General features: G+C 45.8%; 1 protein-coding gene across 3 annotated transcripts; it reads left to right on the top strand.

The window, feature by feature from the left end:
* The first annotated feature begins 94 nt into the window (after nucleotides 1-94).
* RPS6KB1 (ribosomal protein S6 kinase B1) lies at nucleotides 95-24,682 on the top strand. Of its 3 annotated transcripts, none has more exons than XM_063146482.1 (15): nucleotides 95-298; nucleotides 4,859-4,908; nucleotides 5,647-5,767; nucleotides 7,244-7,312; nucleotides 8,993-9,140; nucleotides 10,175-10,232; nucleotides 12,193-12,293; nucleotides 12,913-13,003; nucleotides 14,483-14,573; nucleotides 15,645-15,752; nucleotides 17,047-17,109; nucleotides 17,925-18,002; nucleotides 19,537-19,644; nucleotides 21,693-21,805; nucleotides 23,869-24,682. In XM_063146482.1, the coding sequence occupies exons 1-15, from the start codon at nucleotides 227-229 to the stop codon at nucleotides 24,104-24,106; spliced, it is 1,509 nt and encodes a 502-aa protein (XP_063002552.1). In that variant the 5' UTR covers nucleotides 95-226; the 3' UTR covers nucleotides 24,107-24,682. The 3 variants fall into 3 exon arrangements, with proteins under 3 accessions (XP_063002552.1, XP_063002551.1, XP_063002550.1); XM_063146481.1 differs by having other exon boundaries at nucleotides 148-298; nucleotides 21,693-21,800; nucleotides 23,869-24,010; XM_063146480.1 differs by lacking the exon at nucleotides 23,869-24,682 and adding an exon at nucleotides 21,888-22,848 and having other exon boundaries at nucleotides 148-298; nucleotides 21,693-21,800.

Genomic DNA, 24,682 nt, shown 5'->3' with positions numbered 1-24,682 from the left:
CCTCCTGGCAGAAGCCTCAGCGTGGCGGGCTTCTGCGCCTGCGCCGTGGCTTGGGCCGCGCGGCGTGCGCCTGCGCCGTGGCGCCGAAGGGGAGGGCCTGGGCGAGCCCGGGCGATGGCGGCCGTCATGGCGGCGGTCGGGGTTGGCGCTGCGGGCCCATGAGGCGGCCCTGCGGCCCTCACCCGCGCGCGCTCGGCACCAGGCACCTCTCGCCCTCACCCAGGCCATGGCGGGCGTCTTCGACATCGACCTGGACCAGCCCGAGGAGGCGGCCTCTGACGAGGAGCTGGAGGAAGGGGTGAGACGTGTTCGGCCTGAGGGAAAGAGGCCGGGACGGCGGGCGGGCGGGCGGGAGGCCTGAGGCGACGCGCGACGAGACGTAGGCCCGCCTAGGCCGCGCCGGGGGAAGCGCTTCGCTCCTCCCCCGCCCCGGACTGAGGCGTTGCTGAGGGGAAAGTCCGAGGCCGGCGCCGGCTCCAGCCCTGGATTGGGCCTCGTGCACCGCTATGGGCCGCTGCCCCTGCCTGTAACCCTTCGGGCGCTGCCATCGAGTAACAATTATTGTTAACGTGGTTGCTATTAGATCCCGAATTGGGCTTGTTGAACTGCTACGGAGGAGGAGGGTCAAACCCCCCTGCAGTAGTCTTATGGCGCCATCATCATCATCATCATCATCATCGCTTTGAAGTTATTTCTGTGGTGCTCATAAACCCCAAATTGGGCTTGTTTCACCATTACTTATCATTATTATTAATAATAGATTCCTGCATTCTTATTGCTTATAGTAACTACTACTAGTTTCCTGCTTCGTAGTTATTTCAGTGTTGCTAATAATAGATTTCTGCTTTCTTATGGTGACATGTCTCATAATTACTCATACTAGTTTCCTGCTTTGTAGTTATTAAAGTGTTGCGATTAGACCCTTAATTGGGCTTGTTGTACCATTACTGATTATCACTACTCCACACTGGCTCTTTATTGATAATTGTCTATTGGTGTTCGCCTGGAATAATGGCATTACATCTTGAGTTAATATTTTAATACACTTGTGTTATTATTATTATTATTAACACTGTCATCTTCCTCTTGCATTGTTCTTGTAGCACAATTGTGTATTACGGTTATTAGCTTCATGCTTTGTAGTTATTGCAGTATAGCTTATTACTACTACTACAAAATAATAATAGTTACTACTACTTGTAATTCCTAATGGTAATTCACTGAACACAACATAAAAGCAACTGCTGGATCAAACCAGAGGTCCATATAGTATACTTTCAGCGGTGGGCAAGGGGAAGTCACCCTCCTTTGAATCTGGGGGTTGCTTATTGTTTCACTGTGATAGATTTATCCTGCCTGTGATTTGGCTAATCCCCTCTTTAAAGGCATGTAAGAAGGGCACGTATGCTGTATCTTTTTACAAAAAGCACATGGTGGCATAAATAAAATGTTATCATGAGAAAGACAATAGATTTATTGCGGCATCAACTTTGGTGGGTCTGGAGTCCACTTTGTTAGGTAATGATTGCATGGAATCTTACCTTCTACTTGATATGCTTGATGAAATCAAGTGGGCTGTAATCCATGGAAGCTGATGCTGCAGTAAATCTGGTGCAGTGTCATTTTATGCAGGTCTCCTCAGATGTAACGCTCATTTGATTGCAATGTGGCTTACTCCCAGGCAGGCTGAAATTCTAGACACATTATAGTCTTGAAAGTGCCACACGAAAGGTGTTGTTTTCGTTGCAGCATAGCTCCCGTCTGGAATTATTATTAACAATAAAATGCTTTAATAAGTGAGCCAGTGGTGCCCTCAGTAATGCCCAGTTAGTTTTAATGCTGTTTTAGTAGTGGGAGTATACAATTTTTTTCAAAAATATGGATATGTGTAGGCAAAGCTAGTGCTAAAAATGCTGTGAGCTAGTAACTTTAAATGGACTTCTTTGGCATAGCTGCTATAGTTTGACTGTTCATATTAAGGGATGGTGAAAGATTATACAGTGATTTTTTTTTAAGTACATTTCAACAGGCTGCTAAATATGAGGAAAGGGCTTTCTGGAATATTGGGGAATGGATGTACTTATTTTGGGTTAGAGACCTCTTTTCTTTGCTGCTGCTTTTGGGCCTATTAAGGATGGATGCTGGTGCATAATAATAATAACAACAACAACAACCTGCCTCTCCCTCTGGATTGAGGCGGGGTACAACATAAATGCAAATGCCATAAAATACATATAATTAAAACATTTAAAACTAATCTATTATTAAAAGCAGCACATTATTAAAAGTTTGAGTGTCACACCACTTGGGTGTTTAAGTTCATCAATGAACTTCATATACTCTGAGACATGTTTATTCCCGGCAGTGCAAAGAGTGTTACGGAGTCCCACTTTGAGTGCTTGGGACTGCAATCCTATATGCACTTATCCTGGAAGTAAGTCCCCTTGGACCTAGTTCTGAGTAAACATGCATAAGGCCAGACTGAGTTTGTCAGGCTGTGTAGGCTGGTCTCCTTGCCTCTTTTTTTGGTCACATGACAGGGTACTTTAGGACAAGGGTAGACAGAAGGTAGTTTGCCAGATATTTTGGATTTCAACTCCTATAAGCCCTTGCCAGCATTGCTAATGGTCAGGAATGCTGGGCGTTGAAGTCCAAAACACCTGGAGATCTTCTTTCTGCCCAACCCTGGTGTAGGAGGCTTATTGGTTTTCCCAAGTGTGCAAATAAAGACTGTAGTTGAATGCAGTTTCCATAATGAGACAAGTTCCTAGGACTGTTCTCGAGTGCAATAGAACAGTGGAAATTACCTTACTTAACCTACTTGTGAGTGGATGTTACATGGCTGTATTTATATACTGTGCCATCACAGGCTAGCATCTATGTCAGATGCAACATATGATATAACACATCTTATATAAAGTAAGACATATGCTTGTTTAGAGTTCTGAAGCTGTGCTTTACCTTGCAAAGGTAAAATATCTCCAATTATTTTATTGTACCACTATAGACTCACATTTTTCTTTAAAGCCTATAAGTACAGTTTTGGTTTTGTGGATTTTTAAGGTTCTTGTGCTTCATGAAGTTGCTCTTGGGTTACATAACAGGTTGTTTTATGCTCATCAGCCTCTCGTTTTGTGTGTGTGTGTGCAGTTGTAGAATCATCTATTCTGTCTGTGCATTGTAGCAGAGCTGGCTTCCCCATATCAGGATTAAATAGGCTTTCAGCCTCTAGATCCTCACATAATATGGCCAATTTGTTGGTCAGGCAGATATCCCACCGTGATGTACGCATGTCTAGTTCCAGTGTGTCTTGAATACGTGATCAAGCACTGCTCTAGTTGTTAGCAGAAGTTGGGTGCAAATGTTTTCGCAAAACTCCAGAGCTAGCAAGATTTTCCTAAGATAGGGCAAGAAACGTTCTTCCTGATCTCTACCTTAACCCAGATATCAGATGATGTACCTTTATTTATTTTTGAGCACTTGGAGTCTTGCACTCTTGATAATAGTTGTAATTATGCTGCATGAAGGAGTGTTACAATGCTGGTCGCAAGGCAATAGAATTATACAAACAGATTCTCTTGATATTTAGGGAAACCTGAGCATCATTCCGTTATCTATGGTATGAGGAGCGGGGTGTGTGTGTGTGTGTGTATGTATCTGCATCTGTAATGAAGAAACTAACTTGATCTTTCATTGTGCATGAGCTACATCAAGCACAGGTTGTGGTAGACTATAGACCCAAACCCATTGTCCACAAGCTGAGAGCCAAAGAATATTCATAGGTTAGACTGTTCTTTTTCCTGTAGTCTCCTGTTCATGTTTGATATAGTAGGCCTAGTTTTCACAAGCAAGGGGGTCATTTCGGGAGGTTGTACCATTTCAGACTTCCAGTGAACGCTGCTCCATACAATAAACAACCCTGTAGACATGATACATTTCAACGAACTTCCATTTGAGCGTTAGGGGAGCTAAACGAGCAGAAACATGAAAAAATTGCAGAGGGGTGCTGTCAGAGGTTTCATTTTTACACTCTCATCTAATTTTGTTATTGCCTCCTAAAGATGCCTGTGTTTCTGTTATGTGACCCAATGCAAACAAGTTTTCTTATTTCTTGCAAATGGTTAAGATGCCAGGTGCACCTGCAGACTCACCTCTCTCTTTTCAGAGATAACCATGATATATGTCTGTTACTGAAGTTAATTCTGGCTTTAAACCAGGCTTTGGAGTTAACTATGGTCACATAGTTAAGAGATGGCCTTCCTCCATCTGACTTTCAGTGATTTCTCCACTCACATTGCAGCGCCTTGTGCCACAATGCAGGCCTTTCCTGAAGATTCCCAGACCCACAGAGGGGCTTCACTGGGTAATGGAGGAACAGGAAAGCTTTGTAGCTTGAGCAGTCATCTCACGCAACTCACGATGCAACCCATAAAGCCTTCACCAGCCCTATGTGTGCATAGTGGGCATTATATAACTTTTACTGTAAAACAGATGTTCGTTTATCACATAATAAAAATGTGAAAACATTGCTTCTCTGTAAGGTTTGTGGGGGTCATTTTTGGAGTTAAATCTGTGATTACAGGCTTCATGTGGAATGGGGTAACAGTGCAGTTGGCTAAAGAGTGCTGAGTCCCTGTGCTGCTATTTGGAGGTTTTGGCAACTCTCCTGTAGAACACTGTGGATGTTTCACACAAAAAACAGCATAGGAATTACCATACCCTGCTGCTGACGGTGCTTATGTAAGAGCTGTATGCAGCCTTGCGGTGCTGTCAAAACCTGAGGTTAATGTTTAAGCAAAAAAGTTGTTGTGCTTTCAAAACCACTCCTGTTTACTTTATTTTTATGTTTTATTTTTAGGGTCACTTAAGTGAAAGTATGGACCATGGGGGAGTCGGCGCATATGAGCTGTAAGTTCATAAACTGGAATTCAATCCATGTGCTGGGTAGAGTTGGAAGAGAAAAACACAGAACAGTTCTTCTAAGTTGATGCATGAGGCCCGGTAGCACTGACAGTAAACTTCCTTATGGTAAGAAGAGCTGTTTTGACAATGGAACAGGCTTCCTCGGGAGGCTGGCCAGCCGGCCCTGTCGTCAGGGATGCTGTAGACGTCTCCTGCATTGCACAGGAAGGCTGGATTGGATGGCCTCTAAGTGCCTTCCAACTCTCTGATACCATGGCATTTATTTATTTATAACATTTGTATACTGTTCCACATCTAAATGGATTCTGGAGCGTTAATAACAGATAAAAAGATTGTAAATATATGTATATAACCTCTGTATTAAAAGCTTTAAAAGCTATGGCTGGTTAACCAAAAAAGGCTTCTTGAAATAAAGATGTTTTCAGGAGGTACCAAATGTTGGTGCCTGCCTGATCTCCAGAGGCAGGAAGTTCCAAGAAAGGGGGCCACCACACTGAAGGCTCTTCTTCCAGGTAGATTCCACCTGGCATGCGCTGTTAATAGAGGGGCATAATAATTGAACTATGCAATCTTGCAGTCATGTTTTTCCAGGGCTGCTTTTCGAACTGCTAGCTCCCCATTGCGCAACTGGTTGAGTGGGGGCACAGTGGCAGAATTGGATCGTGCCTTTAGTATTGTTTTAAGGGCCACCCTAATTTTGTGACTTCTTTTTTTTTTTTTAAGTGGCATGGAGCATTGTGAAAAATTTGAGATTTCAGAAACGAGTGTTAACAGAGGCCCCGAAAAGATACGACCAGAGTGCTTTGAGCTGCTACGTGTTCTCGGGAAAGGTGGCTACGGAAAGGTAAGAAACCTTGGCTCAAGAACCTATCCAGTTGAAGGCAACGTCCTGCACTTTCCTGAGAGCTTCCTGTGATGGAGCATTTCTCAAATTTTTCTTTGTGATTCCTAGCTGGTGGGCACAGCTCAGTGTTAGAGTGCATAGTTTGCATGCCAAATGTCTCATGTTCCCTCTCCAGGGAGGCCTGGGGAAGACTCCTGCCTGAAACCCTGGAGCTCCACATCTATTCAGTGTAAACCAGGGATTGGTAGTGTCCTCCAGGTGTTTTGGACTACAACTCCCATCAGCCCCAGGCAGCATGGCAAATGAGGAGGGATTTTGATCGCCCAGAACATCTGGAGAACACCAGATAGTCCACCACTGACATAGATAATACTGAGCTAGGTGGAACATTGGTCTGGCTCAGTATAGGGCATTTTTCTGCATTACCTTCCTGCGCAACAATCTTGTGAATGTTCTTTCTCTGCCTATTACCAGTTTCATTAAGGCACACCGTTAATAGGCTGTCATATAGCAGAAGTTCTTTGGGCAGCTTAAAAGATAAAGGGCTTTCTCCTGCGTCGTTCCCAAATAGCAGAAGAACTAGGGTTGGCCCTCTTGCTCTTGGCTTTTAAAAAGCATGCAACACTTCTTTTTAATTATGTAGTTGTAATAGTTTCGTGTTCCACTTTTTAAAAGACTTTTTTTGAGTTGGGCCTCAGATCTGCTTTCCATGAGAGAAAGGGTTCGGCTTGCGGAAGATCCATCCTTCTCCCCCCACGCATGTCACGGCTCATCCTGTTCAGCAGAGTATCCATTTAAAACAAACTATTCTGGGGTCAGTTAAAAGCTCAGCATATGTTGTTAACTGCCTGGGAAAAGAGAAAAGTCTTGACCTGGCGCCAGAAAGATAACAGTGTTGGTGCCAGGCGAGCCTCTTCGGGGAGATCATTCCATAATTGGGGGCCACCACTGAAAAGGCCCTCTCACTTTTTGCCATCCTACAAGCTTCCCTTGGAGTAGGCACTCGGAGGAGGACCTTAGATGTTAAGCGTAGTGTTCGGGTAGATTCATGTCGGGGGAGGCGTTCCATCAGGTATTGTGGTCCCAAGCCGTGTAAGGCTTTATAGGTTAAAACCAGCACCTTGAATTGGGCTCGGAAACGTATAGAAGGACACGATCTTATGCATGTTTAAGCTGAAAAAAGTTCTCTGCCTCCCAGCATTCCCCAACCAGCACTTGTAGGATTTTTTTTCCAGTTTAAACATGCATTGGATTGTGCCTTAAATATATTTATTACTTAAAGAGTGCAGGCAGTACAGTAGTAGCTTGCTCAGTGACACGAGCCCAGGGTTCAAGGAGGCAATGCCTTTGATTGGTGATATTTCATGCGTGACTTGAAATCTAAGAACTCATTTTTGTTGCCCGCTTTAAATGCCTACCATTACAGTGACTTCTAACCTTTTAAATACTGCATTTAATTCCTCATGTTTTGGACAGGTTTTTCAAGTTCGAAAAGTAACAGGAGCAAACACTGGGCAGATTTTTGCCATGAAGGTGCTTAAAAAGGTGAGTTGGCTTCAGTTATAAAATGTAAGGAATAGCCTTTGCTGGTTTTTTGGAGTCGGGCCTCTGCTTTGCATGTGGAAAGTCCTGGTTTTAATCCCCAAAATCTTCAATTTAAAAAGAGGACCATGTAGTGGGTATTGAGAAAGGCGTTTCTCTGCCTTGGAGTAGCACTGCCATTCAGAGCAGAGAAACCTTCTGCAACCTGGTGCCCTCCAGATGCGTTGGACTACAACTCCCAGCATGCTGAGGGTTGCAGTCCAGCACATCTTGAGGGCACCTGGTTGGGGAAGGCTGGAGGAGATAATATTGGGCAATTTCAGGAGGGAGTCTGTCATGGAAGAAGGCAGCTTTGTATAACTGAAACTCTGCAGTTCTAGCCCTCATTTTAGAATAGTTACCAGTAACTGTCGCTGTGTTATCTGTTAAATGCTTTTCAAAATTCTTCATTTGTTTGCACATACATGATTATGTGAGGGAAAATCGGTTAGATATTGTGACAAGCTTTCTTACTTATTGGTTGCCATAATCATAATATTGTAGAATAGCAAAGTCTGCAAGTTGTAGAATCTTTGACTTGCGTTTTTATATGTCGTCCAATGCTCATCAATCTGTTGAAACAGAAATTACTCTGGACACAATCCAGCCAAGGTGAACCACTTACTCCCATTGATTTGAGATACAAGAGATTTAAGCACACATTTAACTATGTGCTGGATCGTGTCCTTTGCCAATCAGTTGCTTTCTAACAAGGAATACAAAAGAGAAGTGCAAAAAGCAAAAAAAAAAGGGGGGAAGGGTTAAGAAATACAAAAAAAGAACTTATAGTGGAAGAAAGAAGAATCTTAGTTGGGAGTCTAGCTAAATGAGAGAAGATTTGGAGGAGCAATCGGAGTTTTCCAGGCAGTGACCCTGTTCAGACGACATGCTAAGTCACGGTGGTTAAGCATTTTGAGCAAAACATTATAGTTTAGCGTGTCGTGTGAACTGTTCCTTACCATGGTGGCTACGTAAGCATGATTTAAACATGCTCACTAACCATTTGCTGGAACAGGGTGAGCGGCCTAACCATGGCTTAGGGTGTTGTATGAACAGGGCCAGTATCTTCTCACGTACTGGTGAGATTTTCAGATTTTATATTAAGAGCAATCAAGGGACTGTTGTCTGTCTTCAGGATTTGTTTGCCAGTGGCAAGTGTCAGCCTAGAAATCGTATTCTTCTACGGCATAGGCTTGCTTCACACGTAATTCCCAATCCACACCCCAGGAATTAGCACTTCCTTTCCTCTCTCCCTTCACATACTTGGATACTCTTTCTGGTTCACATCAAACAGTAATTTACCATTACTTCCAAACTGGGCAAATCATGGCTTGCATAACCAAAAATTGGAAACCCACTTCAAGACATGGTTTGCGATTCTGGCAGGCAAACCATCGTTTGCTCTTAACGTAGGCTGCCTGGCTTGGAGGTAAAGTCTAAATTCAGGTTTCTGTAAACCAGGGATGAAGGAGCGAGTGTAGTTTGGGCTACATGTGAATTGATCCATTGTCTCTGTCAATTTTTGCTGATACCTGCAACTATTAATGGCTCTGTTTCGGGGAGTTTATGTTGCAGGCGCCTATAATTCCATAACGGAGCCGTTTTCAGAACACGGCCTTTATTCTTGACGTCTCTGTTCTTTAGGCAATGATTGTTAGAAACGCAAAAGATACAGCTCACACGAAAGCAGAGCGGAACATCTTGGAAGAAGTCAAGCATCCGTTCATCGTTGACTTGATTTATGCCTTTCAGACTGGTGGAAAACTCTACCTCATTCTTGAGTATCTCAGTGGTAAGGATGCAACTGAGAATTGACAAGGGAGATTCTGCTATTGTATTCAGCCAACAAGGTGGAGGGGAATCTTCCCTGCAGAAAATTTTCCACGGCAAGATTTCTACTCCTTAGAAATGCATTGTTCCGTAAAATGAATTAGTAACATAACGGATGAATGGATGCAAAATAAAAGTTGTAAAATTCTTTTTCCATGTGGCTATCCTGAAAATACGGGTAGAATCCATTGTTAATCCTCCATAGAGTAGGGCCATTGAAATGAATTGTATTTCAGTTAGTCATAAGTAATTCAAGTCTCATTAATTTTAATGGGTTTTCTCTACGCCGGACTAATATTGGGTACTTCCCTATGTATTTACAGCAACAGCTCTTCCAGCATGCTATAATTAGTTTTCAGTGCCTTAAAGTTTTCCTTAAAATCTAAATAATGGGAAGGACATGTATGCTATTGAGGTGCAATGTCTAAAAGTAGATACTTGGATTCCACTAAAAATAATTTCCAAGTAAAGTTTTGAATTTGTTTACATATAATGTTGAAGACACACTAAATACACTTTATTGGTTTTTCTCCCCCTAATGAAATCGTTCCAAGTGATTTTGGCTATTGGGGGGAAAAAACCCATACCTTTGAGATAGTTGATAGCCTGTAAAATTAACATGCCGTACTTTTACACCTTTGTTTACTAAATGTAAGTCAAACATACAAAGTAGAAGCATAATTGATAACAGGAAAAAACTCCAGAATAGCTACATCATTGTAGCCAGCAGAATCAACTTCCACTGGCTACTTTTTCAAAACAGCTCATGAGTTTAATGCAATCATGGCTGCCTCGTAAAAGGAACAGGACAAACTATTCTGAATGCAGCCATTGAGTCAACATTCTTTTTTGGGACAGCTAGTCTATAATCTTCCTCCAATGCAGTGATTCACATCCCTGTCTCTTGTGGCTTCTCCCTCATATTAATTTACTAGCAGTGTGGCAGAAATATGGTCTGTTTCTTACGTGTCTTTCTCCCCCACCCTTTTGTTCTAGGAGGAGAACTGTTCATGCAGTTGGAGAGAGAAGGGATATTTATGGAAGACACAGCCTGGTAAGTGAGACAAGGTCTCCTTTGAGAATTTGTAAGAAAGAGGGTTCCATTGAAGTTAGTAGCACGGGATGATGTCTTGCCAAAGCATCTTCTCTCCTCCTCCCTCCTTGCCCCCGCCCCCGGAAAAAGAGCCGAATGGCGTTAGAGAGGCTGCTCTTGCTATGCAGGAGGCTTCCAGGGTTTCATTTAAAGAGAGAAGTTGTTTATTGTGGCACAGGCTTTTGTAGGCAAGGGTCTACACTTAAATCAGCATCTGATGTAGCAAGAAGCCCAAGCAGTGTGCCTTCCTATCCTCCCCTCACGTGTAGCTCAAGTGTCCACTTTTTGTAAATGTTCGCCAAGGTTTCTGTGAACCCAGCCCTCTGGTCTGCATCATGTAGGCTTTGACTCCTTCCTGGGGGAAGTGGTTGGCTGCATTCACACATAATGCTAAACCATGGTTTATATTAACTATGGTTTGTTGCTTTAGCCATGAATTGTCTTGCAGGCGAGCAAACAAATTACTGCTTGTTTTCCCTATTTCTGGTTCATTTTCCTCTCACCCATTTTTGCCAGCCTTTATGGGGGTTTCATTTTCAGGCTGCTCTTACTGGGTGGGTGGACGAGAGCTCAGACAAACCGTGGATAAGCCACACTTCCGGGTTCAGGCATCATAAGCCATGGCTTAAACAACAAGAAACCATGGTTTCTGTTCGTGGTTTGCAGCTGGTTTGTTTGCGGGCATGGGTTCAGACATAATGACAAGGCAGATTTCAATAAAACAGACCATGGCTTAATGTTATTTATTTATTTATTGCATTTCTATACCGCCCAACAGGCCATTAATTTATTATTCATGGAGCACAGTGCTTTGACACCACAGGGTTTAAAAACTTTGCGACTTGCTGTGCAGTTAAAATGTTGGAGCCCTCAAGTGAAATTGCCAACAGAGATTATGAAGGACAGTCCGGAAGTAGACAGCCAAGGGGTATATTAGAGCTTCTCTGCTCCCCTCCCCCTAGCAAAAAAAACACAGGGAAAAATAACACGCAAGAGCCTGTCTGCCTCATCACTGTTGCAGGAGCAGTACCAGCCATTCCCTGGCGCTCTGGCTCGCTTGAGTGGCCGAAAGAATTTTGTTATTGCTATCCCCTCCCTCCCGTCTTGTCCCTGACCTTGGGCTGTGATCTGTGAAACGCAGCACGAGGTCAAGGGAAGATCTCTGTCTAGCTTGGAGCTGAGGGGGAGGAGAAAACAAGCCCCTGCCCGAACAGTTCAGAGTTGGAATGGGGGCAGGGGAGTGGCATGGGTGCTTGCTTCCACCTCTCCACCCACCCCGAGCCCTGGAGGTGGAAGGAAAAGACAGCGGCACATCGAGCTAAGCCTCTGCGCATGATCGGTGCTCAGAGTATGTCTGGGGCAATGGAGACCAGAGGTGGAGCTTGTTACGGCTCTGTGCTTGCGCCCTGCCTGTGGAGAACTGATGCAAACCTGAGGCTTCGCCTGAACTTTGGGGCAAGGTGGGGTCCGTCCCTCCTCTTTAAGTCGATGAAGCACAGGGCTCGTCCCACTCTCCCGGCACCATCTTTATTTGGGTTCAAAAGCCCGGTTTTGTGTTTTGGAGCTCGGACCCCACCTCTACTTTGTACTTGGGCAAATTGCTTTTCTTTCAGCCTCACCTGTTCACTTTCTGGGAAATGAACGTTTTGTGATTGGCCATGCCCACCATGGCAGCATTTTATGAATGGCCAAGCCCACCCCCCCTTTCACGGCAGCCTTTTTATGGGAAAAGCCACGACACTCCCTCCAAATTCCAAATGCGTCCACCAGCCCCAAATGTTTGGGGAGCCCTTTTGTATACTCTGCTTGGTGCAAACCACGTTTTGGGGTGATGCCTGCATGTTGAGCTGCACAGAGTTGTTTTTTTTTTGCACTGAGATGCCGTCCGCATTTATCTCCTAAGAACACTTTTGCCTTGCAGCTTCTACTTGGCCGAAATCTCGATGGCTTTGGGACATCTGCATCAGAAGGGGATCATCTACCGAGATCTAAAGCCAGAAAACATCATGCTCAATCATCAAGGTTAGAAACAGAACCGTGAGCTCTCTCGTTGGCTTGTCTTATAGTGCTGTTTCTGTGTAGGTTTAACAGAACCCTGGTGTGAAATGCTACAACAAAAAGCATTGTTGTGTGAGCTTTGTATTCTATGAGGGAATTGCTTGTCATCATAACCCATTATTAGTTTTGAAGGAGCTTCTGGTTAGTTTCTAGTCTCAGTTCGATGTGTTGATGTTAACCTTTGAAACCCCTGGGTCAAGGCTGTCTTAAAGAGCATTGTCATCTTTATGAGTTCTCCCACCTCATGTGCTTGGAGCCTCCAACGGCCCTGAGTGGAATTCAATTGCTTGTGAAATTTAGATTATCTTCTGTTGGGAGCAGGGCCTTTTCCGCTGTAGCCCCTGTGTCACGGAATACTCTCCCTCCTCTGCTTGCCTACATTTCTTTTGACCTAAAGCACACTAACATATTTATATAAAAGTGACAGCTTGCTTTATCTACCTTTGAGCCGAAAGGTGGGTTGTAAATGAAGTATGTCAACTGTTGGGTTTGAAATGGTGTTTAACTCTCAAATTCTGCTTGTTATAACAATGAGTTGTTCTCTCCCCCCACCCCCTCCCCAAACCTTTTCTTTCCTTTTTAGGTCACGTTAAGCTTACTGATTTTGGACTTTGCAAAGAATCCATTCATGATGGAACGGTCACGCATACGTTCTGTGGAACAATAGAATACATGTGAGCCCGCATGATGAAACAGAAAAGTATTACTCTGGTCTGGGGGTAATGGCTAAACTTCACCTTTTTAAAACTTGGCTCAGTAGTTGTTTTTTTCTTTTGGCCTAGCCTGTCCATAGGGCTCCAAGCGAGTTACACAAATATTTACAGTTTTACACTTAGAGGAGGAGGCCGACACCATAGGATTGGAGTCTCCCAACGTGGTTCCCATAAGCATTTATACGCTTGCGCCCTCCAGCCTCACGACCCCTCCTGATTTTTATGCTCTTCCTTAAGACATTTTTGTCACTTAATGTTTTCTTTCTAACTGGGAGGCTGGGCATGCCGCAAAGCGCCGTCTTGATTTGTTTTCTAAAGAAGTTTTCTGTATTTTGGAGTGCAGATCCCCTCCTCTGTGTCGCTCTCAGGTCCTTGGGCAGTTTACGTTTCTTTCAGTTTGCCTCCTGGGAAATGGATGTTTTGTGATTGCCTGTGCTTACCATGGTAGCTATTTTACGAATGGGGAGTGGTCCCCATTATAGCCATTTTGTGAGAGGGCTTACAACACTCAGCGTTCCAGATCTGCCCTCCAACTTGAAAAGCTTGGGAACTCCTGCTGTAGAGTTTAAATTAAGTTGTCTCTATGCCTCTCAGCCTTTGTAAATCGATCTATACATTCTATTTAACTTGCCCTTAACGATAATTAATAGGTCCCCCTCCTGCAGATTCCTGTTAGTCATTTATGCTGCTTGCATCTCAGCGAAAACCAGCTACCTGATAGGGATCTAGCAATCCTGAGTTTAGGAATTTCTTCTCATCCAATTCTAAGGCTCCACCAGGTCAACAGGTGTTGCACCTTATGCCCCTTGGATCTAGAAGTAGCAGTGTTTTATGACTCACAAAACAACCCGCAGCATAGCTTGAAAATTTGACTTGGTCTGATTTTGTGATATCGCTAAGCCCGCACATGATCCTACAACAGCTCTGTTTTTGTACGTTACACAGCGGTTTGCTTTATGGCTCATAAAGTGTGTAGCTGCTTTCTCTCGAAAATGTGATACCCGTTTATCTGGTGCAACCTTGCAACTGCACATGCAAGACCCAGAGGCTCCAAATACCTAAGTTTGGAATTTCTCCATTCCTGTCAAGTACTTGATTTTCACTGACCTGAGGTCAGCTGCAGGTTATATTAAACTAAGGTCATGTTGGCAACAGGTCAACTTTATGTCGTAGGAGAGTCTGATATTAAACCTGGATTCGTGGCTACAGCAATGTCAGGTTACAAGAGCTATTGTCTAGTCACCTGGCGGCAACTTTTACTCAACATAGGTGAGTGGTTGTTGGCAAGCCTTTCTGAGAGTGAAAAAAGGTACACCAATATATTTAAGCTGTACCTGCAGAATCTTTGCATGACTGTAATACATCTCAATGTTGTCTTGGTTATCTCTTGTATAAAATGTTGCTCTGTGTGTGTGTGTTTGGTCTCTTTTGTCATTCTAGGGCCCCTGAAATCTTGATGAGGAGCGGCCACAACCGTGCTGTGGACTGGTGGAGTTTGGGGGCATTAATGTATGACATGCTGACTGGAGCAGTAGGTGCACACTTATGAACTGCATGCATTTTAAAGACGTTTTGTGCCACGAGAGAGAGAGAGAGAGAGAGAGAGAGATTGTCTCAGAGCCCCTATTGCTGCTTTCTCCAACCTGGAAATTATGGGAGTTGCAATCTGACACATCCGGAGTGTAGCAAATCAGGGAAGGCTACCCTGTTGCTTGGAATGTGTGGCCAGCACCTGTGAGGCCCAGGCGGCTGCATTGGTGCCTCTGGATGCTTTGAAAGTCCTTTGAGCCAGAGTTTGCGGGATCCAAGAACAGGACAATGGTTTCATCCATTTCCCCCCCCAGCCTGGTGCCTTCTGGATATTTTGAGCCCCTGTAGTTAGGGAAGGTGTAGTCCAAAACATCTGGAAAGGCAACAGGTTAGAGAAGTCAGATTTAGTCCTTCATTTTGTCCTGGGGTGGGGAGCACACGCAGTGGTGATGGAATAGAATGTTCTTATTTGGAGGGAGGCACGGTTGGGCGGGGAGGAGAGAGAGCAGGTCTGCCGGCCTCTTGCCTCCTGGCTCGAAATCCTGATGTTGACTTTGTCGTGGCAAAATTGTCATTTGTAGTAGCGGTTTCAATATGCAAACGGCTTCTTTACCCTCGTAAGGAAAGGCAGGATGGCACGGGGCTGGAGATGTGTGACGGCGGCTGCAAAACCGCCTTCTCCACCTCCAGCGTGTGATGTCGTCACTCCCAGTTCCCCCTGTTATTAGCAGAACTGACTTTGAGCGGCAGGCAAACGACCCGCCCAAAGCTACCATGCAAGCTTTGCGTTTGAGAAGGGCATCCAAACTTACAATCTGCTACATTAATTTAAAAAACAACACTTGCTATTTTTATTGGTTGGCAGTCCAGGAATCGAACTCGCTTCTCGCCTGCGCTACTTCCTGAGCTGTGCATTTGGGGCCCCTTTTCACCGTAGCCTTGTTTGGAAATTGTTTGAATAGGAGTGGTTTATTTTTATGTGGAAATTTTATTTTTATGGTGCTCTCTTCCTTCCCTTCTCTCTTGCTCTCTTTTTCTCTCTTGTCTCCCACATTACAATGGCGTTCTCCAGCCCCCGTTCACTGGGGAGAACCGAAAGAAAACTATTGACAAGATTCTCAAGTGTAAACTCAACTTGCCTCCCTACCTCACACAAGAAGCCAGAGATCTGCTTAAAAAGGTAGGGGAAACAGAAAGATGGACGTTGATGCGAATCCATTCACTTGTTCGCTGTTAGATCTTAATCCCCAGGGATCGGTTATGAATTCTGGCTTTGTGAAACCCGCCGGCCCAAACTGCTCTGCCTGAAGACATGCAGAACAAGTAAAAAATGTATTGAATTCTGTCAAGTCTATGAAGAGCTGGAGCAGGGATGGAGGGAACCCATGCTGTCTGTGAGGCTTCCACTGAGGCCCTGCTCCGTGGAGGCTAGCGAGGAGTTGGGGAAGAGGCAGGGAGAGGAATCCCCTTCCTTAGCACGCCACTTGTCCTCCCACTTGGGGCCGTGGCTCTGCGGTAGAACCCCTGCTCTGTATGCAGAAGGTCTCAGGTTCAATCCCTGGCATCTCCAGGGAGGGTTGGAAAAATTCCAGGAGAGTTGCCAGTCAGTGTCGACAATACTGGGCTAGATGGAATGACTGCCTCACTCTCTATGAGGCAGCTTCCTATGTTGCTATGTGCTTTGTCTGCCCTGTATGCCCACCAATTGGTGAAGGTGTGGGACAGGCAAAGCCGCCCAAAGCAAGGCCTGGGGTAGAGGAGTGCTCCTACAGCTAGTGCCTTGACCAGGACGGCTTTGCTGCATGGGTCCCTGGGCCTGGGGAAAGGAAGCCTAGTGTGTAAGTCAGTTCCCCCCTCGGGCTTGGGGAAATGCCCTGAGTAATATCAGGGTCATGACTATTCCCATTGATGGCATCAGGCCCCCAGAATGTGGAGTGGGGTCATTCAGCTCCCACCCAATCCTTACGCTAGAGTCTAGTGGGTGGGTTTGCCCAGGAACTGCGGTGCCATCAGGGTAGGACTTTGGGGCAGGCGCCCGGGACCCCACTCTGAAAAATGTGAAGGAGGGCCCTTAAATGAAATAAGGCTGGCTTGCTACATTTTGAAGTAAAAGAATGCATGTTACAGTCAAAGAATGGAGAGGCCGCCATAACACCACTAATGGTGCAATCCCATGCATGATAAGACAGGGGGGGAAACTCCCATAACTCCCATGCTGGGAATTGTGGGACTTCTTTCCTGTCTTAACACACACAGGATTGCACTCTAAGTCAGGAGCCCAGAATTGACCGACTATACTAGTGCCCAGAAGATCCCGTGATGAATATTTGGCATTTCCCAGGCAAACCAATGGTCTGTTTTCAGTTTACAAAATTTTATCCTGGATCCTCAATTTCTCTCTCTCTCTCTCTCTCTCTCTCTCTCTCTCTCTCTCTCTCTCTCTCTCTCTCTCATATATTTCTTTTTCCCTCAAGCTGCTAAAGAGAAACGCTGCCTCACGTCTAGGAGCCGGTCCTGGAGATGCTGGAGAAGTTCAGGTATGTTTTGCTGAACGTTTTAAGCAAAATGGGAGTTGTGAATGGCGCCGGTGCGGCAGATGGTTCTGTGCCAGCCCAAATCCTTCCGTTTCCCCGGGCGTTTTGGGACGATTTCTCCCCGCCGTTGTGTTTTTGACGCCTTTCTCGTCCCTTCCTTCGTTTCACTTCTACTCTGCTCAGTAGCCAAAACGGCTGGTTGCTTCACAGAAATGAAAAGCTCAAAGGTCGCATAATAGAAACGTAGTAACGTGCCAAAAATAACATTGAAACAGTTTTAAATAGTTAGGAATAGTTAACTGTACAATAGGATTCAATTGTATATATTTTAATCTTGTAAATTGGCTTGAGTCCCAGTATTAGGAAAAAGATGGGAAGAAGAAGAAATAATAATAATAATAAGGCAAAAATTTGACATTGGACTGGTTTGCTGTGTTTAATCCTCCTATAACTCCCCACCCCAAAGGGCCAAGTTGGGACGTTACACCACAACCCCATTGGGTGTTGCATATTCGAAATGGTGCCCAGCGCATGCCATGGACTCTTCATGAGTTAAATAACAGCGTGAGCCTGGTGCGTCGTGCAAACCAGGTCCATGTTGGCGCCAGGCAGGCCTTCTTTTATCACGCTACCACCATTTTAGGATTTTTTTTTCTTGTCTTCCATACAATAATTTTAATCGTATTCTTGTACAGTGCCATGGTGTCTGCAAGGATAAGGGTGGTTTAAACCCGTTTCAATGGGGTTGGGGGGAAGGCCGCCATTTTCTATTGTTTTGCCTCCCTGGGCTGGCTACTGACCGGCGTACTTTTTCTTAGGCTCATCCTTTCTTCAGACACATTAACTGGGAAGAACTGCTCGCTCGGAAGGTGGAGCCTCCATTTAAACCGTTATTGGTATGTATCAGGAATACTTCCCTGTGGTTTTGAATCATAACTCGCTGTATAATCTTAGCACCCACACCGTGGTTCGTCGATCGAAATGTGGGCAGGTTTCCTGACCCGTCCTCTGATTTTTACCTGTAGAATTGCTTTTATCACAAGGGAGATTTCCTGGAGACCATGCCTATGCTTCAAGTCAACTTTGAAATGCAACGAAGAGTGGGTTAAGGTGAACAGTCCACCTCTGAGGAAGGCCAGAGTACTGTCGGGCTGCTTCCAGAAGCCTCCATTTAAGCTTGTCTGCTTTTTGTGTGTGTGTGTGTGTGTTGATCCCAAGGTGTGGGCGGCTTATGAATGTTCCCAGTCAGGCCATTTCCGTTGATGCCTGGGGGGCTCAAAGATGCGTCCGCCTGTGATATAAAACCTGCAGTATTCAATGTGCGTTTCTTTTACATGAGCGTGTAAACTACACTTCACAGAGCACTTGAGCGTAACTGTGGTGTTTGTCACAGGAAGAGAGTCTTTTTTGTCATAGAATCATAGAATAATAAGGTTGGAAGGGGCCTCTAAGGCCAGCGAGTTCAACCCCTTGCTCAATGCAGGAATCCACCCTAAAGCACACCTGACAGATGGTTGTCCAGCTGCCTCTTGAAGGCCTCTAGTGTGAGAGAGCCCACAGCCTCCCTAGGTCATGGGTTCCATTGTCGTACCGCTCTAACAGTCAGGAAGTTTTTACTGATGTCCACCCGGAATCTGGCTTCCTGTAGCTTCAGCCCATTATTCCGTGTCCTGCATTCTGGGATGATTGAGAAGAGATCCTGGCCCTCCTCTGTGTGACAACCTTTTAAGTCCCTAGGTAACTGGTTCCATTGTCGTACTGCTCTAACAGTCAAGAAGTTTTTCCTGATGTTCAGCCGGAATCTGGCTTCCTGTCACTTCAGCCCATTATTCTGTGTTCTGCATTCTGGGATGATCGAGAAGAGATCCTGGCCCTCCTCTGTGTGACAACCTTTTAAGTCCCTAGGTAACTGGTTCCATTGTCATACCGCTCTTAACAGTCAGGAAGTTTTTCCTGATGTCCAGACGGAATCTGGCTTCCTATCACTTGAGCGCCTTATTCCTTGTCCTGCACTCTGGGATGATCGAGAAGAGATCCTGGCCGTCCTCTATGTGACAACCGTTCAAGTATTTTAAGAGTGCTATCATGTCTCCCCTCAGTCTTCTCCTCTCCAGGCTAAATATGCCCAGTTTTTTCTCATAGGGATCCTCGTTGCCCTCCTCTGAACGCGTGTCTTGGCCTGTAAATCACCTCTTCTTAAACCTTGCGCTCCTTTTCTTTCATCTCTCCCGCTTGCCTTAACTACCCTGTCCAGTTGTCTTCAGGGACTTCACTGGCATCAGGAAGACTCCAGGAATTTTAATTTTACATTTGTAGAACGCTTCTCCACCTGGGAGCGTCTTTCTCGTCAGCTAAAGCTGTTTGGCTTCGTCATCTGTTAACCTACACCCCCTTCATTTGGTTTTGTGTTCCATTTCGTTTCTGCAAAAGCAATCCGAAGAGGACGTGAGCCAGTTTGATGCGAAGTTCACTCGTCAGACTCCTGTCGACAGCCCCGATGACTCGACTCTCAGCGAAAGTGCCAACCAGGTCTTCGTGGTAAGTGAGCGTGAGACTTGAATGCGGGATTGTTGGAAGCCAACGCAATCCTGTCCTGCAGACCGCAGTAAGAGTCGGAAGGCTGGTCGAACGGGGCAAACTCTCAAATACCCCGAGAGAGATTCTTTGCCAGGCCTCTTTTCTGAAACTCAGGCTCTCTCAATTTCTCTTAGCTGCTTGAACAATTTTAAATTCTTCAAGGCTTCCTTCTGCTCTGTTCCCCTACCCATGTTGCCGCCTGTGTCTTGTACGCCTGGGCTGCAACTGATTTTATACAAAGGTGTAGGCTGGGGTGCACAACCTTTTGGCCCTGGGGCCGCATCCGGTATTGATGGGGAATTCCGGGCGTTGCATATAGATATGTGCGCATGCACACCCACAGAGACACACCCACAGCTAAAGCCCCCGCCCTCCCAGTGACTTGAAGCAGTCCACATCAGTGCTTTTGCACCGATACTAGTGACACGACAGCAGCGAAGAGGAGGACCAGGGCAGGCATGGCCGGGCATTTGCAGGGAGCCCACATCCTAGCAGAGGCCCGCTAACCAGAGCCCCCTGGACTTGCTCCTCCTCTTCAGCATTGTTCACCTGCCTCTCGCTCTGGCCCAGGTGACAGTGGGAGTGGGACGGAGGAGCAGGAGATGGCCATTGCCAATTTGCTCCCCTGATCCCTGGCCTCTTAAGTAAGCGATATCAGTGATGAGAGAGAGGGTGAGGAGCGAAGGCAGCTGCTGAGACGGTAGACTCACTCAGCGAGGGGCCCCACCGGGGGTGTTTACCCCAAAAACGTGGAGCTGCCACTGCCGATGGGGTCACTAGGAGAGGAAGGAGGAAGCTGTCAGCAGGAGCATTGAAGTAGTGGCCTCTGTGGCAACAGCAGCACCACAGTCTTTGGCAGCGGTGGCTGGTGGGTTTGGGGACCGTCGGTTGTGCACCCCTGGTGTAGGCCAAAGATTATGGGCTCCGCTCAGTGTGTTCACCAAAGTTCAGCAACATGTCTGGTGCCTTTTTTTCCCATACATTTTGGGGATGAGCCATAGCTCAGCGTTAGAGCGCACACCTTGCATGCGGAGAGTTCCAGGCTCAGGCGGCTGCTGAGGTGGCACATTTCTCCCTGAGAGCCGGCAGTCCTGGGGATGATGGACCAAACGGCCGGACTCTCTGCATAAGGTAGCTTTGGGGCTTCTGCGTGCACATCAGGAGCGGGCAGGAGGTTGTTTGGGATCTCTGGATGGTTTGCAGTCGAATTATTATTATTATTTATTTATTTATTTATATAGCACCATCAATGTACATGGTGCTGTACAGAGTAAAACAGTAAATAGCAAGACCCTGCCGCATAGGCTTACAATCTAATAAAACCATAGTAAAACAATAAGGAGGGGAAGAGAATGCCAACAGGCACAGGGTAGGGTAAGCAGGCACAGGGTAGGGTAAAACTAACAGTGTAAAGTCTGCACAACATCAAGTTTTAAAAGCTTTAGGAAAAAGAAAAGTTTTTAGCTGAGCTTTAAAAGCTGCGATTGAACTTGTAGTTCTCAAATGTTCTGGAAGAGCGTTCCAGGCATAAGGGGCAGCCAGTTCAGCAACCGGAACAACTAAAAGGCTTCCCAATACCCTAAAAAGAAAAAAAAGAAAAAAAGAAATTAGGCTGCCAAAACAAAGCAAGTTTCGAAGCAAACCAGGCTTGGATTTTTGAGAGCCAAGCTGTATTTCAGTGTTTAAACAAACCTCAGCAGCGACCTTGTTTTTTTAATTTCCAAGGCTGCAATCTGAAACGTGCTTATGCGGGACTTCTCTCTAAATAAAAATCCCTAGGGTTGTGCTAGAACCATACAGCTTAACCCTCCCAGACTAGGTGAAAGACCAAGTAGATCTCATAGGCTTGAGATCATTCTCCCCCCCCCCCCCCCCCGGGTTTACATTAGTTCCTGTTGGTGTATTGGAGAGGCGGAGTTGGGTCTGATCATTCCAGTTTTGCTTCCCTCATAATGTGCAGCATTCATTCCAGTTCTTTGTTGTGGTGTGTGTGCTTTCCCGCTGTCTAGGGTTTTACATACGTGGCTCCATCCGTACTTGAAAGCGTAAAAGAAAAGTTTTCCTTTGAACCAAAAATCCGATCGCCTCGCAGATTCATTGGCAGCCCGAGGACGCCAGTCAGGTATTTTTCTCTCCCCTTCTCCTCCCCCACTCCCCCCCACCCCAGCTTTGGAAAACAGCAGCGAAAGGTTTGCTTTTCATAGATATCGAGAGCCTGGGTCTTTTCCATGAGGGATTTGAATGGTTCATCCGAAAGATTGAGGAGCGTGCGTTAATGTCCCACTGGGAGATGATAGTAGCTCAAGGGTAGAGCCCTGTTTTGAGTTAGAAGACCCCAATCTCCAGGTAGAGGCTAGCAAAAGAGCCACTCTAATCACTCTAGACAGTTCTGAGCTGGGTGGGCCAATGGTTTGACTTGATAGATAAGGCTGCTTCCTATGCCCCCCTGCTTATGGGGAAGGAAGCATGTGTGCGTCTGGAACTCTGGCTGATACCTTTGGCACATCCAGTGTGGCGCTTGTTCACTTCCTCCAGCACGGGAGCTTTCTAAAACAACTGTGAACTTTAGAATTACCAGAGACAGAAGTTGTATCATCATGCTGCCCTTGCCTCTTACACATTGGGGCTTCAGCCGATTCAAAATGGAGGCATATTTCTTTCGTTGTAGAGTTGGAAAGGGAGAAAAAATCAGGTAGTCTGGCCTCCTGCTTAAAGATAATGAGGTCCAGCCCTCCAGTTCCCTGGTGGGTCAACCAGTTCAAGTCTAGGCCACGGTTCAGGGTTATTTTAAGGATTCTTGTCTTACACCTACAAGCAGAATGAAATGTGGGCAGAGTAATGGAATGGGCTATACCACTACAAACTGCAGATTTATTTATTTATTTTATTTATTTATTACATTTATATACCGCCCCCATAGCCAAAGCTCTCTGGGCGGTTTACAGAAATTCTAAAAGTGAGATAAAAGCAAGTATACAAAATTTAAAATTTTAAAACACAGAACATACACACATAAAGCATTAAAAACCGTTAAATACAGAAATTCTAAAAGTGAGATAAAAACAAGTATACAAAATTTAAAACTCTAAAACACTGAACATACACACATAAAGCATTAAAAACCGATTAAAAACTAAACATGTGGGTAATTAGGATGTGCCGCCATATGCCTGGGCAAAGAGGAAAGTCTTAACCTGGCGCCGGAAAGATAGCAGCGTTGGCGCCAGGTGAGCCTCGTCAGGGAGATCATTCCATAGTCTGGGGGCCACCACCAAAAAGGCCCTGTCCCTCGTTGCCACACTCCGAGCCTCTCTTGGAGTAGGCACCTGGAGGAGGACCGTAGATGTTGGATACCATTCTTGAATGCTCCAAAATTCTAGCCCAGCCTGCAGGCTGGCTTTCTCCTTGGAAGGAGCTTATTTCTAATATAAGAGGGTTATTCAGAAACATGCCTCCTCCTGAACTGGTATAATCCCATTCTGTCTCTTGAAATTCTGCCACCTTATTCTGCTGCCTGTGAAGACCAGGACTGAAGAAGGTGTTGCCAACATTCTCAGGCACTACGTAAACTCTAGAAGGTGTGATTCCGAGAATTGATACATAGGCAGGCCCAGTTCAGACAGAGGTAACAGCAAAACATGGTTTCCCACCTTGTGAAAAGCTGTGGTAAGCCTCAAACACCTGCATTCACTCTCCTCTTTCATGGCTGTGAGGAAGAAATAGGAAACGTTGGCTTCTAAGTTTAAGCAAACCACAGTTATCGGTGCCATCTGAAATGGGAATACTATGGTTGCTTTAAACTATGGCTAGTGAGAACAAGCCAGGTTCTTAAACCACTAGTTTAAACAAACTGCAGTTCTCCCTGAATGTGGAAGTGAGGCATGTTTAAAACCAGTCATAAATGCTCCATCCGCCTTCTGCAGTGCAAAAGAGGGGGGAAAGGGGTGGTATACGACCCCAGCTTGTTCAAGTCCTGTTCACAACACCTCATTGATGGTATATATATTGTGGGCTTCTATTGATGGGAGTTAGTTCCAAAGGCAGAAATAGGCACCCAAAATTCAACCTCTCAGATGCAACGCTTCTACAGTTCAGAAGGTGGTGGCTTCATGTGTGTGGTGTTTTTTTGTGTGTGTGTGTTTTTAATCTAAAACCTGTTTAACGGGCACTTCTTGTCTTTCAAAGCCCGGTAAAGTTCTCTCCTGGGGACTTCTGGGGACGAGGTAGTTCCTCCAGCGTGGCAAACGCTCAGGCGCCGGTAGAGTACCCGATGGAGACGGGCGGGATCGAACAGATGGACGTGACGGTCTGCGGGGAGGCCTCGGCTCCGCTCCCAATCCGGCAGCCAAACACCGGGCCGTACAAAAAGCAAGCCTTCCCCATGATTTCGAAGCGGCCGGAGCACTTGCGCATGAATCTATGACAAAATCGACGGCAATCATTTCCCACACGCACACAAACTGCTCGGGCGGCAGACGGAGCGCAAAGGCGAATCTCCCGCCCATCACGCCGGAATACGAGGGCTCTTGAGGCTTTTTTTCCCCCCCTCTCAGTGACGGTATCAAAGTCGGTCATTGCACAGAATAATGGACTGGGAAAGGAGAGCAAAAACCATGGATCCCTTCCCCTCCCGTTCTCTCTTTCCCTGGAATCAATGGTGCATAAAGCAAGGACTTCAGCAAAATGGTATTTGTATAACTCTTAAAGCGCAGCAGCTAACAGAGGATGCCGTGCGGCATCCTCTCTGCTCTCTCTCCAGGATTTTTTTTTTCAGGTCGATCGCTTGAAGCTGGCAGTATTGAGGGTAGGATGTTGCTTCCCAAACCTTTCTGTCGAAGGGGTTAGCCCGCGTCCGGAGTGCCGCCTCTGACTGTGGCAACCGAGGATTCATTCGCATGCAGGCTTTATTCGGATGGCTTCCTGCGGCGGGTGTGAAATGGGAGGCCCGAGGCAAGCTCCAGCCATTGGTGTTCCACGTGCAGAAACTAAACGAATCTTT

Source organism: Elgaria multicarinata, chromosome 22, assembly GCF_023053635.1.
Source record: "Elgaria multicarinata webbii isolate HBS135686 ecotype San Diego chromosome 22, rElgMul1.1.pri, whole genome shotgun sequence".
Lineage (NCBI taxonomy): Eukaryota > Metazoa > Chordata > Lepidosauria > Squamata > Anguidae > Elgaria > Elgaria multicarinata.
The sequence above is the reverse complement of the archived record's forward strand: the minus strand, read 5'-3'. Positions and strand labels throughout refer to the sequence as shown.

Coding starts and splice junctions, on each gene's coding strand:
- RPS6KB1 (XM_063146482.1), top strand. CDS start 227: ATGGCGGGCGTCTTCGACATCGACCTGGACCAGCCCGAGGAGGCGGCC. Junction 7,313..8,992: donor CCATGAAGGTGCTTAAAAAG/GTGAGTTGGCTT, acceptor TCTGTTCTTTAG/GCAATGATTGTTAGAAACGC. Junction 21,806..23,868: donor AGCCCGAGGACGCCAGTCAG/GTATTTTTCTCT, acceptor TGTCTTTCAAAG/CCCGGTAAAGTTCTCTCCTG.